At 39.8% G+C, this 18,927-nt stretch overlaps 1 protein-coding gene across 18 annotated transcripts in view; it reads right to left on the reverse strand.

Moving 5' to 3' along the window:
* slmapa (sarcolemma associated protein a) overlaps positions 1 to 15,650 on the reverse strand; it is a 75,917-nt gene extending 60,267 nt beyond the window's left edge. For 15 of the 18 annotated variants that reach the window (XR_004557503.1, XR_004557498.1, XR_004557495.1 and 12 more), the window contains exons 1-2: positions 15,244 to 15,650; positions 13,903 to 14,329 (exon numbers count right to left, since the gene is read on the reverse strand). Coding sequence is in view for 2 of the 18 variants with exons in the window: in XM_034149898.1 (XP_034005789.1) it covers positions 13,903 to 14,100 (198 nt within the window). In the remaining 16 variants the exon portion in view is untranslated. Of the gene's footprint in view, positions 1 to 13,902 lie in introns of all 18 variants that reach the window. The other 3 variants (XM_034149898.1, XM_034149897.1, XR_004557502.1) reach the window with 2 other exon arrangements.
* Positions 15,651 to 18,927: the final 3,277 nt, after the last annotated feature.

Raw genomic sequence — 18,927 nt, forward strand, 5'->3', positions numbered from 1 at the left:
GTTTTGTTCACAATTTGTTAATTTTCATTTAATCGTTTATTTGAATAGGGACAATGCACATTAATGAACACTTTAGACAAATAATGCTTCAAGTGTAAATATGCCGGATTTTAGCTTTGAGCTAATTTCCATCCGTAGTCCCTGACATACAACATATAGTTAGTTTACCTCATTTTTCTCTCCAAAAGAACCGATAAGAGTACCGTTAAAAGACCGGACCGATAAGCGGTATCGATAAAAGTAGTAGTACCGTTAAAACCTTAACGATACCCATCCCTACGTCTGACCGTCAACTGCTATTTGAAAACTAAATTAAGTCTCTTTTCTATCAAAATAAAAGACTTGTCCTTTAAAGGTAGGGTAGGTAAGTTTGAGAAACCGGCTCGAGATACACTTTTTGTTATATTCCATGGAATGCTCTTAACATCCCGATAGCAATGAATATCTTAAGTGCTTTGACAAAAAATCCATAAAAAAATGTCATCTGTGGAAGCCGTAGTACTGTAAAAAGTACGACCAATCATTTTAGCCTGCCCGGCTAAAATAACTGGATGGCCTACCTGCCTGTCAGCCTTCCATCTGTGCACAAACTTATCTCGTGCCCTCATTGGTCATGTGCACGTTCGTGTGTGTTGGAGGAGGGGCTCTGTAAGGAAGTGGCAGATTTTCTCCGGTTGTGTATTTTCAAATTCTAGCGATCTCGAACCGGTTTCTCAAACTTACCTACCCCACCTTTAAGAACCTAAACAGATATGTTACTTGTCACTGCAAGGGGAGGCTTTTTTAACAAGCAGCTCACTTGTAATGTCTCCTATTTGTTTTCATAAAGCTATCCCGAAAGTAGTAGTTGTTTTCATGTTATTTGAGACTTTATTCAAAGATGAAGACGTTTTACAATATCATCACACTCTGTTGTTAAAATACAAATGAAGTAAATTCAAAATAAGACATTTCTTAATGGCTTTTGTAAAAACTGGTTCAGTGTCTAGAGAGGTAACTTTGCTGTAATCCAACTAGTTAACCAGTTACTTATAAACCACATGCCAGGATTAAGCATCATGTGTTCTGGCGGCTGGTGGTGACCTCTAACAATAAGCTAATGAACTCAGGTTGCATCAACAGCATCCTCCTTCCTGTCGGAGGAAGTGTTGAAACCTCCAACAGAAGGAAATTAGGTGGGAACAAAGACATAATTTTGTTATTGTTGGATCAGCTAGTGTTTACATTTATTTTCTTACTCTCACATAAAACATACATTATACCAGAAATGTGCAATGACTACAGTCTTTGTGTGTGGCTGTACTTTTCTCCACCCAATAGCAGCATGCATGTACGAAATGTGGATTTTCTATGTGTTTTATGGACCTTAAATGGAACTAAGATTACACGTCACCAATTGTATGATAATATGATTAAATAAAACACAAAAATCACTCTTTATGGTTTCTGTAGATGCATAATACTGATGTTTGAAAATATAGAAACCGCCAAAACACACAAATCTAGCTGAAATATATATTACAGCGTTTCCCCTAGGTTTACTGCTTTGGGGGGGTGCTGCCTGAGGATTTAAAATATTTTTTAAATCCTCTGGAGCAGAGGGAGGAGCTGTGGATTATTGTTATTGATTAATGCATCAGTGTTTCTTAGGGTCAAAAACACTAAACTCACAACTTAAAATGAAAGCGTTTAGTTTATTTAATAAAAGAGCACATGTTCAATGTGAAAAGTGACAGTAGATAGTTTAGTTGCAATTTGGTGCTATATATATTAGGGCTGTCAGTCGATTAAAATAGTTAATCGCACATCTTTTATCTGTTCTAAATGTACCTTAGAGGAATATTTTTCAAGTTTTTAATACTCTTATCAACATATGAGTGGACAAATATGCTTTATGCAAATGTTTGTTTATTATCATTGGAACAATGACAAATATTCTCCTGAATATTCTCAACACAACAACCTGGAACCTCTCTCTCTCTCTTCACTCTCTCCCAACCCTGTGTACTTCTTTGCACTGAGCCAGTTGCTCAAACAGACAAGCCTGTTTACAGTTGTCGGCGAAATGCCGCTCCTCTGTCTTCATAACAGTCAAAGCAGGAGACTGAAGTTCCCACCTAGGGTCAAAATAATGCGCTGTGATGTGCAGTCGACACGTTGGATGCGATATTATGTTTTTAAACGGCCTCATCGAAGTTGCGCCGACAGAGGTCCGCCGTTTCCCCGCAGCGAGGCTCCCCCCGTTGACAGTTCACTAGCACCCCCCCCCTCTCCCACCATCCAACTAACAACAACAAGCCTTTGGGCTCTGAAACTACGGGGCGGGCCGAGGACAAATACACATGCATTAATCGCACGTTAAAATAATTAGTGGCGTTAAAAAGAAATTGCGTTATTAACGCGTTAACTTGACAGCCCTAATATTAATATATATATATATATATATATTTAAAAAAGAAATGGGAAAAAAAACAAAATTAAACACCTTTCATTTCAGGGGGGGCGGGGGGCTCCGTTGGCGGGGGGCTCCGTTGGCAGAGCCCCGCGTATGCAGATTATAAAAATCTGCATACTCTAAACTTTTCTCTTCTTTTTACTGCTCATCAGACAGTGACTTTCATTAACACAAGTTATTAAGTCAGTTATGTCAAATATTGCTGTTGAATTGAAAATTGAAGGGTTTAGAGTCAGAGCATAAAGAAAAGGTGTGTTTCTTTACATCTATTGAATCAATATTCGTTTTTAAAACAAGGATTGATTAAAAAAATATCTGCAGCCTTTCATGTAACACTACATATTGGTGTCCTGCTGCAGTGCCTGGACGCAGTATTACTATCTCTGATCACACACACGTGCACAGTGCCAGTACCAAGTGTGCCAGGTTGCCTTTTCTTGCCAACAGCGTCTTATTCCAGATATAAAGAGAGTTACAGAGCCGAGTCATGACTGTGTGTAACAGCGCTATGTGCTGTGTTAGTATTCAGATTGACGACGCCACTACCCTGCAGTGGAATACTGATACCAGACCACACCTCTGCTGTCTGCAGTCTACATTGTTAACATTATGATGTTTGTTTGGGGAAATTCTCTCTAGAGATATGATTAAACATCCTGGAAAAGGAATTGCTGTTGTAACAAGATTGTAACACCCCAGTGTGATAGCTGCATGAGGTGCTATTCAAGTCCATACATCCATTTATTTTTATCTTAAATCAAAAAAAATCAAAAGACATGCGTTTGGACAAGATAGGCTCTAAAATTGAAAAACAGACAAAGATTTAGATTCAGCTATTCTTCTTGAGTATTTCCTGAGGGTGGCACAGGAGACGGTGTGAACAATAACACAATTCAGATGAAAGAATGTGGACGTTCTAATAAGTAATGAACCTGTTGGTAATATTCATAGTACCTAATCAGGGAGAAACTAAACATCTCTGCCAAACTGTTTTTCCAAATGATTTTAAATAAAACCCCAGTGGCTTATGCAGAAATAAAGGTGTGCCATCTCAGTTAATGAAGTGATTTGTAAATCAAAGTAAAATTCATGTTTGTTGTTGTGATAACTCTCCTTAAAAGCTGTTGCATCTGACAACAGTCAGGGCAACAGGGGATTCAAAGGTTCAGAGTGATAGGGCTAAATACAGAACATAGCAGACCCTTGAACCTCCATAAAAAAGCACAAAATATAACATTACAAGGTTTCACCTGCTATAAGGGATATTCCCTCAGAGGTGCCAAGCACAGGCTTGTACTTGCAGCATGGTATGTTCAAACCATGATAAGGCTTCTTAAAGCATTCATTCACAATCTACTTAAAATGTGGGTTTCCCCTTCATTCTTTTCAGTTCTCAACTTCAAATCCTCCACAGAATGCTGACCAAACCCGACACTGGCCTGCAGAACATTGCTGCAGACCCTGATATGAGGAATTGCACCAGGCAAGCAGTCCGCCAGCAGGGAAACAAGCAGGACACGAGAAGACAAATTTAGCTCCAACATGGTTTCACACAGAGCTGCAACACTGATGCAGCTCAATGTACACTTAGGTGGGGCAAACACTTGCCGCTGATATAAGCTAAATCATCAGCGACAATGCAGAATGCACATGTTAGGATTAGGTGTACACAATTGAATGCATGTATATAACTGGATAACTTAAAGGTAGGGTAGGTAAATTTGAGAAACCGGCTCGAGATCGCTAGAATTTGAAAATACACAACCGGAGAAAATCTGCCACTTCCTTATAGAGCCCCTCCTCCAACACACACGTACGCGCACATGACCAATGAGGGCACGAGATAAGTTTGTGCACAGATGGAAGGCTGACAGGCAGGTAGGCCATCCAGTTATTTTAGCCGGGCCGGCTAAAATGATTGGTCGTGCTTTTTACAGTACTACGGCTTCCACAGATGACATTTTTTTATGGATTTTTTGTCAAAGCACTTCAGATATTCATTGCTATCGGGATGTGAAGAGCATTCCATGGAATATAACAAAAAGTGTATCTCGAGCCGGTTTCTCAAACTTACCTACCCTACCTTTAAAAGCTAAGGTGGATAATATATTTTAGAAATACTTGTTTAAATTGTCTCTCCGTCAATCGAGTTTTCCACAAGCTGCTAGCTTCAAAGCTGTAGGTAAATAAAGTGTAGATAATATATGTGAAATTATTTTTGGGAAGTAGCTTTGGAGTCAGTGTTGCGAGCTTCTTTTATAGGAAAAGAGTCTGTCACGTTCAGGTTTTCGGTTGGATCATTTAAAAAAGTGGTTTACTCTTGCTGCCTTCTCCAATATTTATTTCCAAACCTTTGATGAATACATCTGCATTACAGAGATCTTCACACTGAGTTTTAAGTCTGGCTGAAGTCATTTTTTTCCAATACATTACGTTGGTTTGAGAAATATAAAAAGATATGCACACATATTTTCCTAAATCTTTTTCTTTTCACAAAGAAGCCAAGCTCCATAATTGTACATACTCAGTAACATTTAAAGGTCCCATGTCATGGCCATTTCTACTGATCATAATTCCATTGTTGAGGTCTACTAAAATAGATTTAAATTGTGCAATTTTCCAAACTCACATTGGTTTCTCATACAGCATCTCTGTATAGTATGTGCATTCACCAGGTATTCACTCTGTCCTAAACGGCTTGTTGGAGCTCCTGCCCCCCCCTCCCTGTGAGCCCAGTGTGCTCTGATTGGCAGGGACGTTGCGAGGCTCGTTGCGAGGCTCGTTGCGAGGCTCGTTGCTGCTTCGAGCTGCTGCGAGGAGCGGACAGGTTTCCGGGTCGGCGATACAGGGAGAACAAGCGAAACTCATACTGAGCACACACCAACACTCACAGCCGAAGTAAAAACAATAAGTGTGGCTTGATATTGAGTAAGAAAAAGGTTTATAACGCTGTGAGAATGGGTCTGCGGAGAGCATTTCTCCGCGATCCCAACTCGTCTATTACCAGCGTTCAGGGAGCTCTATGCAAGTCAATGGGGACTCCCTGTTAGTTAGCCAAGGGATCCTGGTATGTGAGGTGCTCCGCGGATTGGTCCATTTGGGCCAATCCGGTCATTTGTTGTTGATTTGGGTGTTCACACGTCACAGAACCCAGGAAGCAAACAATGGAAAATGAGAAATGTCCAACGAGGCATTTTGGGGCAGCAGAGACAGGTCTTTTCTGTGTTAGAGTTTTACTCGCTACAGGGTGTACTTTGAGGGTTTGTGACTCTGCAGACCGTTTACATGCAGAAAAAGCTACATAACACACAAGGGGACGGGTAATAACCAGAAAAGCATGACATGGGCCCTTAAACATCTGCATGGTGAGAAAGTTACTAAGTACTGTCAAATACAATTCAAACTGTTGCATTGCAACATTACGGCCACTAGCACGGTTATATGTTTTTTTTGTCTTGTTTTCATGGAATGTAAACACACTTCAGCTGGGCTTGGCATATGGTTTCTGTAGCACTAATGATTAAAAGAGAGAGCCATACATGGAAAATATGTTGAGATGGACTCCAGTTGGAAGAAAAAAACATGTAACTCTTGGATTCTTATCAACAAAAACGATTAAATGTACACTATCTCTAATCACATTTCAATCTGGAGACAGTTTCTCAACAGAGGAAGGAAGAAGTTAGCATCCGTAAATGACATAGCACTCATCTGACTGTCTAAAGAACTGCAGCCTGTCTGATTGGCTGGATCTCGACCCCCCTAGCACAGTGGTTCCCAAACGGAGATCCCAGGACCTCCAGGGTTAAGAAAGAAGCAGCTGTGTCTGATTTGACCTTCCCATGATGGCTGCTGCTTAAATAAGAACACACTTCATTATTCCCTCCAAAAGCCCTTTAGATATTCGTCCCACCAGCTGTGCTTGTGTCATTTAGTTCATCCTTCCTTCACAGTAGTCTGTGTCAAGGCAACGGCCCCAGAGGGAGGCCGGGCCATCAGCGAGCCACAGTACATAACATGCACCATCTTTAATCACATTTCAGTCTGGCTGCAAAACAATAAAACTGACCAGAAATAAAAGACATGATGTCATCATGTTGTAATTTTTCCAGCAGCTCTAGTCTGAGCATGTTACATTAAAAGAGCGAGGGATCTTACAGTCAGAGCAGCACTGGCTCTGATGTTCAAAAATATAACATCAATAATAAAGCAATCTGGTGGATCAGCAAGCCCAGTGATTGGTTCATCACAGGATGCGACCAATCACACCCGTTTCTCTCCAGTGCACACTTATCACACATAGACAAGATGGAGGTGAAAACTGAAGAGCACAAAAGCCATCAGAAAGTTTTCATATGAGCAGTAAAACACGTTTCCTCATTTATTGTTATTCAGCTTTTAGCTACTGCACGGTATTCTGATCACTGTGGTCTTCATCACAACGCAAAATAATTCAGGTGAAAGCAACAAACTCTGCTTCAACATCTTAGAGCAAGTGAAACTGTAAGCTGGTTTTTAAACCAACGGCACACTCATGTGACAAACACAGTTCTTACTACAAGAGGAAGCTACGGTTATGAGGTATTGGTTAGGCAAGTCAGGTCTATTTGCTTATTCCAGGTCTCTGTGTGTGTGTGTGTGTGTGTGTGTGTGTGTGTGTGTGTGTGTGTGTCAAGTCTGTTTGTGTGGGATCCATATCTCTAAAAGTAGGGTATCAAACACATCAAAACCAAAGTCCAAAAACACTTTTAAACATAGGCTGACATTATTTGATGATGTAGAAAGCTGCCAAAAATAAGTACTTTGTACCCCCGCCCCCCCCCCCCCCAATCAACCATTATAACAAAAAACGAAAATAAATAACATACTATTAGTTAGGTAGTCAGTGTTTCCCGTAGGATGGAGTCATAGCAGCGGTGCTAATGTGAGCGCGGAGCTCGTGGAATGTTTTTGTGTGTGCACGTGTGAAGTGCGCCCCGCCAATTTGTTTCTATGTGTCAGCACAAGAAAGGCTCTTGAGGCCTAGTACCAGGGCCGGTTCTAGCCAATTTGCTGCCCTAGGCGAGATTTTATATGTAAAGAATAAATGAAAAATCTCTACAAAAGGCAAATACACTACAAAAACAGAAACTTATTGACATAGGTAATATACGTCAAAATGGCTTCAAATGTATTCATTATTGTATGAACATGTTTGAATTGGGGGGTGAACGTCACATCCTCTAGGGGGGTCCGGTGGTATGCCCCCCGGAAAGATTTTTTTGAAAATGTTAAAGTAAAATGCTTTAATCTGGTGCACTTTGAGCACACAATTACTAGAGACCGGGGGCCTCATTTATAACGCCTTGCATAGGATTGACGTGGGAAGGTTGCTTAGGTACTACAAAGCAAAAAAATAGGTACAGACATTTTCCGATTCACAAAACATTGCGTACCGGCGAGGGAAGTGCGTACGGCACTTCCTACGCCTGTTTCCCTTTATAAATCACAATCGACTCGTAACGCCCATATTTGCCTATACATAGTCAAAGAAACGCCCATTCATTCATTCTGACTGACTGCATGAAGAAGATCGCAGGAAATGACGATAGAACAGCTAAAAAAAGACATCTCACACCGTGTCAGATTTTGGTTATTGTGGGGAGGTCGAGATAAATCATATTGTTTGGTGGATGCAGTTTGAACCAGAGTAGCAGCATGGAGGTCGGATCGTCACCAAAATAAATAAATAAGTGGTCCGAAAAAAGTTACTGACAAAAAAAATACACATAACCTTCCTCAGGCAGTGTGTTTGTCCCGGGGACAGGAGACCCCCCCTTGATGAGAAACTGTAAGAAATGATCGGGGAATCCCTCCGGAGTGGAGTCATGACGACTGGATCTGAATTATTTTGTTGTATTTGGTGGTTTGTGTTCCAGCTGTCGATCAGCAACTATATATCCATAATCCACCAGTTAAAGGAAATACAACTAATGTGTTGTGTTATATTAGCTGTACAATTTACCACATATGGTGTTCTTAGTTTCCATACCTCATGTGTTTTACGAGCGACTTATCAAGTCTTGGCAAACGGCATAAAACACGATTAAACGTGATAGTATATAAAACCATGCTCGTATCTACAACCTATAGAAATGCAAAACGGCGTCAGTTTAGGCGTAATTCTGTCCTCCTGCTTACCGCATCATTTATGAGAAAACATTTCATAACATTAACACAACATATTCGAGGTGGTTTTAAATAACATATCCGTATTTATTTATTTCTCCAAGTTATGTTTTTGTGAGCACTGAGGAGTCTCAAACAGGCGTTTGTTAAATCATTTTAAGATTGGCTTTAATCAATGTTTGAAAAGGAATTCTTCATATATGATAAATGAGAGGTAACATTTTATTTATGGTATTATTTCCACATATTTCTCTCCATTCTTCCTTCTGCCAACGGTGTCGCAGTTTCTCGTCTCTCCCGTTGTTGTGCTTAGTGCGTACGCATGGGTTAGTTTGCGTGGAGGACCGCACATTTTCCCGTCAAGTTAGTATTTTATAAATCGCAAACATTGCGTAGAAACTGGCGTACGCCATTTTTTGAGCGTATATCCCTTTATAAATGAGGCCCCTGATCTAGGGGGTACAACTCTAAAACACCCATATGAAAAAGATCGGTTTACATTTTAATAATCAAATAAGTATATGAACATAACCAATAACCTACCATAGCCAATAACAAATAAATGTAGCTTATTTTATTTTTGTTGTTCATTCATATCTTATTTTACCTAGTTAACATTTATTTATTTATGCATATTTTTGTATCTCTCCAACTTTAAACGATATTTTTGGTTTACTGTCCTATAGTATACATTGGAATGATTTCAAACCTGTTTTTATTTATCCTAATAATTATAAAGGAGTGCCTTGGAAATATGTGTTTACATAATTTGTGGTCAAAACGTTTGAGACCCACTGAGATAACTTAGACTAAAATGAACTATCTAAACACTCAGAGTCCTTTACCTCACTGAGCCTCTCAGTCTGACAGGAGAGCTCTCCTCCACCCTGGTTGTAGAAACATCTACTTCTTATATCCGTTAGCGCAGCTAGCACCAGATTCTAATATCAACAGCGCCGGTACCGGTGCGCCGCGCCCTCTCTCCCTCGCTCGCTCTCACGCTCGCACTTTGGCTGTGAGCTGCGGGCGCCTGATAAGCCAACATCCCCCACTTTCATCACTTACAGCGCCCATCGTACAGGGCAAATGAAAAGTGTAACCGGGGTGAAAAGGGTGTTACATTTACTTAATTATGAATGTTGTTACATCAAGGCCGAAAAATAGGATGAGCGCCAACGGTCAAAAATGTTTTTTCCCCTCCCAGAGCTACCAGCGCAGCGCCCCCCAGATCTGGCGCCCTAGGCGACCGCCTATGCCAAAAATCGGCCCTGCCCAGTACATACAGTGGCAATGTCTCAAGATTTAGCAAAAATACACCTTTATTGAACATACAGTAACACAAATACTACAAATCCACATAACAAACAATCAAAAATGAAAAAGGGTCACCACTTATTATTTTAATAAATACACACACACACACACACACCACACACACACACACACACACACACACACACACACACACACACACACACACACACACACACACACACACACACACACACACACACACACAACACACACACACACACACCACACACACACACACACACACACACACACACACACACACACACACACACACACACACACACACACACACACACACACACACACAACACACACACCACACACACACACACACACACACACACACACACACACACACACACACACACACACACACACACACACACACACACACACACACACACACACACACACACACACACACACACACACACACACACACACACACACACACACACACACACACACACACACACACACAACACAACACCCTGTTGAACCTGTTCTACAGAGAAACTACAGACACACTGAAGTACAAAACAGATGCAACACACAGATCTGAAGCCTGTTCTACAAAGCCGGATTTTCGCTTAGCGAGGTAACTGTCCAATTTAGCAAAAAAACACTGTATTTTTATGATCAAATAGTTTACACAAGAGACGAGCATGACCATAGGACTAGACAAGCTACATCAGGCCATCTACTGGCACCTAAACCCAGGACCAATCTTCTGAAATCTTCTGTGACTTATAGAGCTATAAAGGAATGGAACTCATTGCCAAACTACCTTGCTGAAATAGAGTCCAGAGCCTCTTTCAAGAAGAGATTGAAGGGCCATCTACTAATGACCATGTACCCTTGTGAGCCCTAATTTAATTTGATCTCATGCTTTGTACTGGTGGGTGTCTTGTGCACTCATCCTTGGCTGAGATTAATGTTGTAAGTGGATGAGATTGTTGATGATATTGGTGATGATGTTAATGTTGTTAATGATGTCAGGATTTATGTCTTGAATGTTTTTGTATTATTGTTGTATTATTGTTGTATTGTTTTAAGTGTCGGACCCCAGGAAGAGTAGCTTTTGTCAAGAGCAAAAGCTAATGGGGATCCTTAATAAACATAAACATAAACTTCAGGGTTAACTTTGGGTTTCCGGTCCTGCGACGCTGGTTCACTTCTTACCGGGGTAGATCTCCATGGTAAATTATGCTGAACGGCAAACCTGCTCCGGAGCAGGTTTGCACCGCCTGCTGACCAATCAGAGCTCAGTGTGCGGAGTTTAAAGCTATCAAGTCATATTACAGGAGAAAGAAAATACAGAAAAACTGTTGCAGGAAAGACGGCCGGCAAAAATTAACTGACTGTGTGAACGTGAAAATTAATAAAATATCACCTCCCATCTTCAGAGCAATCTGACTAATATAATATTAGCGTTAAGAAAGCTTACTTAAATATCTGCCACAACACAAGTAACCGGATCAGAGTAACATTAAGTACAGTCCGCGGCACTGTGAGTGCAGACGTCGATGTGTCCCATTATCATTCATATCACATCATATCACATCATAATGTATAGGGATGCTCCGATCAGGGTTTTGGTGGCCGATCGCCGGAATCAGAATCGGCCGATACCGATCACCGATCATAGGGTGGGTGGGGGCTATGGGGATCTTCCATTTAAAGTGATGTTTAAAACTGGGGGCTCATTTTTATATTGCTTCAGTTTATAATCGTAACGGATCGAAAAGTTCAGATTAATTTTTCAATACATGATGCACTTCCACAAACAACATAATTATTAGATTCAAATGAAGTACATTATTCAAGTTTAAATTAACTTTGGATAATAACGATAATAACACAGGAGAAATTAGCAGAAGCGCTCTCTTTTCCTCTCTCCCCCCCTCTCTCTCCTGACAGCCTGTCAGTATCTCATGCAGCTCACTGATCCAGTAATGAGTGACCCGACAGTGAAGAATAAATATATTTATAACTAGTTTAGCTTGTTCCAGAGGTAGATAAAATAGCTAAGTGTGTTAGGTCTAACTCTTAGTGTGTGTTTTGCTCCGCTCACCGGTCCGTCACAGCAGGCGGAGCTGCAGGATTTCTGCTTCACACACGTTTTATTGTCTTTTTCGGACACCTTGAAAAACCGCCAGACCGGTGAAGCCATTATGGCGAGCTTGTTTTGCCGCGCACAGTCTCATGTATTCTGCGTCATCTGATCGGCTCTCCTGATCGGCCCTTATAGAGAGCACCGATCGAACTATTAAGAGTGAATATCGGCCGATAACGATCGGCGGCTGATCGATCGGAGCATCCCTAATAATGTATCATATATTTCCTTATCCGAGTAAGCATCTTGAGCCGTATGTGGCCGTGCAACACTCACAGTGTCACATACTGTATGCAGAAGTATTATTTTAAGCAACACATTAAGTTGACGAAACACTCGAGTCAAGTGTAATTAAAGTCAGATCCACTCGTGTCTTGGACGGGGCAGTGATATCATAAACCTGTTAATGTACGCATTCAAACACTTTTTCTTTTACCAGCTGTATTCACCTTGCAGGTGCAACTATGTGGCTTTTATCCTGGATAAAGTGTTTAAGTCATGGATGTTTAAAGTTTAACTTCTTCATATTTGTCTAATATTATAGTTTACTTTTCATTCAGGAAGTATGACGCTGCGCTGTCAGTACGCTTGTCCATGTTTGTGATTGGTCAAATGTTGCTAACCCCGCCCCTTTCATGTGAACGCGCTCTCAGCCGGACAGAGAAACCCTGGGTTGAGTTGCCGAGTTGATAACCAGCGTCGTAGGACCGCTTAGCGAGATCGCGTTTGTTTTGGGTTAGTTAAGCCAGATAACTCAAACATATCCAGGGTATGTTGAACTGGATTCGTAGTACAGGCCTCTGGTCTGTCTGCGTCAGATCTGATATCTGTGGATTTATAAAGAAATTATATTTTGCTTTCCCAGACAAGGATTAAATCTAGTCCAGGACTGAACTAAGGACATTCTTCTATGGATATCTGCAATCAGGACACAATTTAATGTCTGTGTGGAAAAATAAGCTATGTAGCCGTTTTCTATTTTTTTTAACAATGCTCTATCTATTTAGTCATATTCATAAAAAAAGTATGAAAATAACCATTTGAAAAGATAAATTATTGTATACAGTTTCACAAATGCCTCAGATTACCAGTTTATGCTTTTAAAAACTGATTTGCTGCTTTAATACATTAGATGGTGTTGTCTCTAGTTTCTTGATTTAATCACAACAGTGATGAGCAGCAAGGCGGGATTAAGATTTTGCAATTCCCAAAAAGGCCAATTTAATTTATTTTTAATTTATTGTGAAATAAATTGTGGTTGATTAAGAATGTAGGTTATAAAAAAATCAGGGCACAAAACTAAATATGAACCTGTATTTTAAACAAATGGGGGCTAAATGTCCAACATACTAATTGCTTTATGTCTGTGTCTAAAATCAGTAAAGAAAATGTCCCGAACAAACAACAAATATGTGTTTTAGACTAGCTCATATCGAAGTCTCACAGGCCAGGTTTTTTCCCTCCAAACATGCTTGATGTGAATAACCCTTGAAGAAACTGAATCTGTTCAGGCCAGAGCAGAGTTCACAGTCGGGAGAAGGTCTTGCTTCAGGGTGTTATCATGTAAAAGAGTACATGTGCGTTTGTGGCAGTACTGATGACCCTTTAAACTTGGCTGAAAATCATTTTAAGGGGGCTTTTTGATGAGATACGGTCCTTGAGGCTATTGTCAAGACTTGCCTGCTGGACATTTTGGATAATGTGTGAACAAGTAAATAGTTACTTTTCATCAGTGTGTGAAGATGTACACCAAAACGCTCTGTAAATCTAAAGGGTAGTCACTCCTCACACTCCTGTTGGGAAAACACAGTAAGGCAATGTCAGCTTAGGCATAAGTATCTTCTCTTACCTTGCCGGTCTTGTGGTCGAACCAAACCAGGGCATGATTTCTGGACAGCACCTTGCAGTCGAAGGTGGCGTTGTTCTGGGCCGGCCGACACCGAGCCACAGACCTGCCGATCTTGACTGGCTCATCCAGGTACACATGTCGCTCCTGGAATGGATGCGAGTTTGGTCGGCAGGCGAACACAGCCAACGCTGAAGGCATTGACTTTGGCTTTAGAGTGTTACTCCAACCAGACACGAGGGACAGGTTTTCTTGATCCAGATTGGCAGTCTTCTGTTGCAATCCCCAATGGATAAATGTACAATATCTGTGGCCTATATGTAGGCCGAACTGTTAGTCCTCTAAGTTCCTAGGCACTAACTAATAAACATTGTCCACTGTGCACAGCCCGGGCTGCACTGCCTTCCCTCTTCGATTCAACAAGACTCCCCTGTGTTTGAAACAAATGAAAATAAAAAACAAACCAACAGGTATAAAAAAGACAAGACATTCCTCTTACTGACTGTCCACCAAAGCTACATAACGATACTTATATATCTGACAGCACTATGTACAGACCAAGGTGCCATGTGTCACGACATACATGACTGAGTATAGCACTGACAGCCTGGAAAACAGCCTCCCACGTCCATCAAACTATTCCAGCACTGAACCAGGCGAGGGATTGGTGTTTAGCCCCCCCAATATAGCAACAGTTCACACCAGTAACCGTGACTACAAAATTAATAAGTTATCAATCCAGGAAGCTATATGTCTAGCATATTTTGGGAACAGTTAATATTATATTGCACTTTCTATGTGTTGTCTTGCAGCAAGCTAACAACGGGCACACACTCCAATGTGCAGTCGGTTTACACACATTTAGTAATGTGTCATGTTAAATCTATTCGTAATTTAAAGCCGTAATCAGAGTGACATTGTTGCCCTGAAACAGGGAACCTTAGCTAGCTACCTAACGTTACCACTCCCTCCACAGAACACCTATAAGGTCGCTAACAACACCTAGCAAGACTAAACGCCAAAAACACCCCTGAGTTTTTAAACATTAACGGCAATTTGGCCAACTAAATCAGCCCAGTGTCCACTTCTAGTCTAATTTGGTAAGTGCAAGAGGCTTCAAAACACTCAGCCGGGATGAGCGGGGGATTAGCAGGTCTTCTTGTGCAACTAAAATGCTAATTGGCTAGCTCGCTAGTGGACAGGCAAATCGCTCACTCGGCCAACGTTTTCTGGCGTTGTACCAACAAGCTAGGATAGGCTAGGCTAGGCTAATGAGTGCTGACAAACTTTATCAACCAGGTCTTCAAATGTGTTTTCCCCACCAGACTCAATCAGTTCGCTTACCGGATGGAGGCGAAATGCCATCCCTGTCTCCTGGAGCAAATATAAGCAGCAAGCTAGCCCGCCTTTTGGCTACTACGGAGCCCTGCAAGCGAACGTTAGCATTAAGGTGGTGAGCTAACTGAGCAGCTAGCCGGCTATCTGACAGTCAGACGCGGAAAAATCAGGGGAGTTTCTTGACTGCGGGTCCTCCTCACGCATCACACCAGCCCGATTATCATCCAGGAAAAAACTCCGTTAAAGCCACAAGTTGCGCCGTCGTCGTCCGTGTTTGCCAATATATTTGTTAAGTTAAAGTCGTTGCCTTCCCACTGTTTTCGGGAAGGAATCTAGAAGAAGTTGTCCTCCTCCACAAGTCCCAGCCGCCATACTGTAACTAGAGAGCAGGCAGGCGGGGTGCGTTCACGGCCCGAGTCACATCAACTCCACTCTCCGACCGCTGAGCTCATTAATCAGGGACCCTCAACGTGGGGTCCGGGGACCTCCAGGGGTCTCTGGCCCTCTGCCAGGGGGCCCGTGAAAAGTATACCGATTCATTATATAAGTATAAGATATCAAATCGTTTTTTTCTTCCTCTTATTGTTTTTTACAAATGGCTTCAAAGTTCAACATACTGTATATGTATTTTTTATTTTGTTGTAATGGAAAATAGTTCATAGACTTGATTTTACTGACTTTTCTGTATATTCAGATTTATTGTGAACATTTTTTGTTATTTTTTTTGTAATAGTTTTATATTTGTTCAAAATGTGCTTATTTTTTTAATGTAATTATGTATGCACAATTATACACAAATTCCTCGTTTAAACCTGATTCTGACTAAATCACGTTCTTGTCAACCAAATTGTATAATTTTTAACTTCATAAAATCCATTCATCTTAAGCCATTGAGCGCCGGGGCTATGTATTTATGAATTTTTTTGCTATAGTGAGTTTTAAAATGTTGTAATCTTGTATGCAATTTGAACAGTGAGATTTGCATTTTACAGTCCCTGCAACACCCCAAATCATTTGTTTAACTAATATGGAAATATTAGTTAAACAAATAACTTCATAATTGAATCAGTAATAAGTTTGAGATCCCATCGTCTTGATTTTACATACAATAAAAGTTAATTTGGCTGAACAGACTCTATGAACGCTATTGAAGGCTATTTTTGCCAAAAAATAAATGAAAGTATTACAAAAATAATAATTCAAAATACCCAAGGTTATGAGTCATAATTTCAACTACCAGGATATTTGGAAAGTTAACTTACAGTAAGTAGCTAAATTAAAAGCATTATTTTTTAACATTAGTTTTCCTGTTCTGCTGATCTGGGATATCTATAACAAATGTGTTTCAAAGTAGGGCATATAGTGATTTAGGCTTCCACTTGTTTCAAGATACTCAGGGAGGGTAACTTTAAAAACTGTATCGATTGCTTTGTTACGGTACTTTTTCTAGTTTGGTTTTAACATTTGTGATAGCAAAACTGCAGCTTTCCAGTAATAAGAAGGCCAACTATTTCCACTCCCACTATTATGAGGTTTTTGTCCAGGTGACTTGATTTACGGCCTGGGACAAAAGGGTGGGGTGGGGTGACGTGTGAGGGGATCAAATTCTGCTTATGGCTAAAGAAAAGTCCCTGCTGTGTTCTGGTGAACCGACAGCTGAGACCAAATCAATGCTGCATGAGACAGTGGAGAGAAGTATGGGAGGATAAACACCACAAGGCAACTGCGTAACTGCTCATTTATTTAATTAAGTCATTTTGAACAGCAGATAAAACATTCACATTTAATTGTTACGGTTTAAGTTTTGTGCAACAAGTTTTCCACTCAATTTTGGCACAGATTAAACAAAGTACATAACTTGATGTTCTCATGCAAGAGAGACTTTCCTCTTTACAATTATCTGGTGTAATAAGAATATAATTGAGATTATTTGATGATGAAAACCAAATCATTATGGTTTCAGTTAGCCTAACTGTTGGTGCAGTCTTTCAAGTTAGTCAGGAAGGAATACAAAATTATTCTGGCAGTTCAGTTTTGTTCAGAATTTGTTCACATTTTTCATAAAATTTAGTTAATTTGGATTTCTGCCAAGCGCCGCCATTGCGGGAATTGATCTCACAATCTTGGCAGAGAGGCAGAGACTGGAATTATCTGAAATGTCTTAATTTTTGCTTCTCTCATTCATGTTAACGCACACTTTTTTGCAAAATTCATGCAGGCAATTATTGCCTTAAAATAAAATAAATGTTATAGTAATATTAACATTCGCATTTTAAGGCCTAAATTGTGATCAAACTTACTATTCTTTCTCAATTTGTGAACATTTAAAGGAAATATTATATTTTGGGAAATAGGATTATATGTTTTTTTTTAAATAATTTAGTTTTTACAGCATAGACCTTTTTTATTATTCCTCTTTCATATTTTGTGAATATATAAGCAACAACTGTAAAAGACAAAAAAAAGGACGAAGCAAAATAAAAATGCAAACATTTAAAAAAACACTTTTTAAGTGCACAGTTAATTGATTTCCATTAGATACACATTTTATAAAATACAAAAATCTTGAATGATTGGATTTCTTAACAAGCTGTTAGCTTAACATAAAGACTGGAAACCGCTAGCCCAGCAGAAAACTCCCAGCACCTCTCAAGCTAACTATCACCTTATATCTTGATTGTTTAATCCTTAAATAGAAAATGTTGCTCCTGTTCCTGGTCCAGATTTTAGTACTGGTCCTGGTATTGATCCTGGTCCGAATCCTTGCAGCCAGGCCCTCCTGCAGAGCGAGCAGGGGGCCAGCTGTCACTGTGCTAACACTTTGACTATTTGAGATTTAACAGCATCTTACTGTGTTTAGCTGCTTAGCCCCGCCTGACATCACATCGTTTGACAAGAGGCTTTTTGTTAGTGAAAAGCGCATCACAAAAAAATGTAATCCATTCAAACCTATTTTAAAACATTTTTTATTAAGGCAGTAGTTTGTATAATGTAATTCTGTTTGCTATTCTACTTCAGCTTCATGTGAAGCACTTTGTAACATTCCTAGTGCATTGTTATTAATATGAGCTCAGCAATAAGGACATTTTTCCATCAAAGTTCTAAGAATGCTGACAGTTGTGTGTAATAAATATAACCTTTTTTAAATGTGACTATGCAATGCTTTTGTGTTGTTGCTTGAAATGGATTCATGTAAAATCCAATATGCACGAGAAATCCTAATCTGATCCCAAAAAGTGAAAAGTTAGAAGAGTTTTTTTTCATATATATATATATATATATATATAAACAAATGTATTGTTGAATTGTTTGAATCTATTAATATATACTGTATAGTTTATTGTGATTTCAACAATGAATTCAATTTTTTTAATTGGATTGGGGTATAAAAAGCTTCAGAACCATAGAGAATAATATACATAACTAGTTAAATAAAAGTTTATATAATTGTATAATTATTACTAAAGGTATACTGTAAAACAGTATTACTAATTTAGAAAATAATTGTGACATATTTATAAATGTTTCTATGTTTTTTTTATATATGAACTCCCCCAGACAAGCTACAACTGCATTTCATTGTAAACTACAGCCCTGTGTTGCATAATGGCAATAGATTCTCTCTAAATCTTTCAATCCCCTTACTTAAAAAGTGGATTTATGTCACAAGTGTAGGGTTAACAGGGGGTC

Source organism: Trematomus bernacchii, unplaced genomic scaffold (assembly GCF_902827165.1).
Source record: "Trematomus bernacchii unplaced genomic scaffold, fTreBer1.1, whole genome shotgun sequence".
In the NCBI taxonomy this organism is placed as follows: Eukaryota; Metazoa; Chordata; class Actinopteri; order Perciformes; family Nototheniidae; genus Trematomus; species Trematomus bernacchii.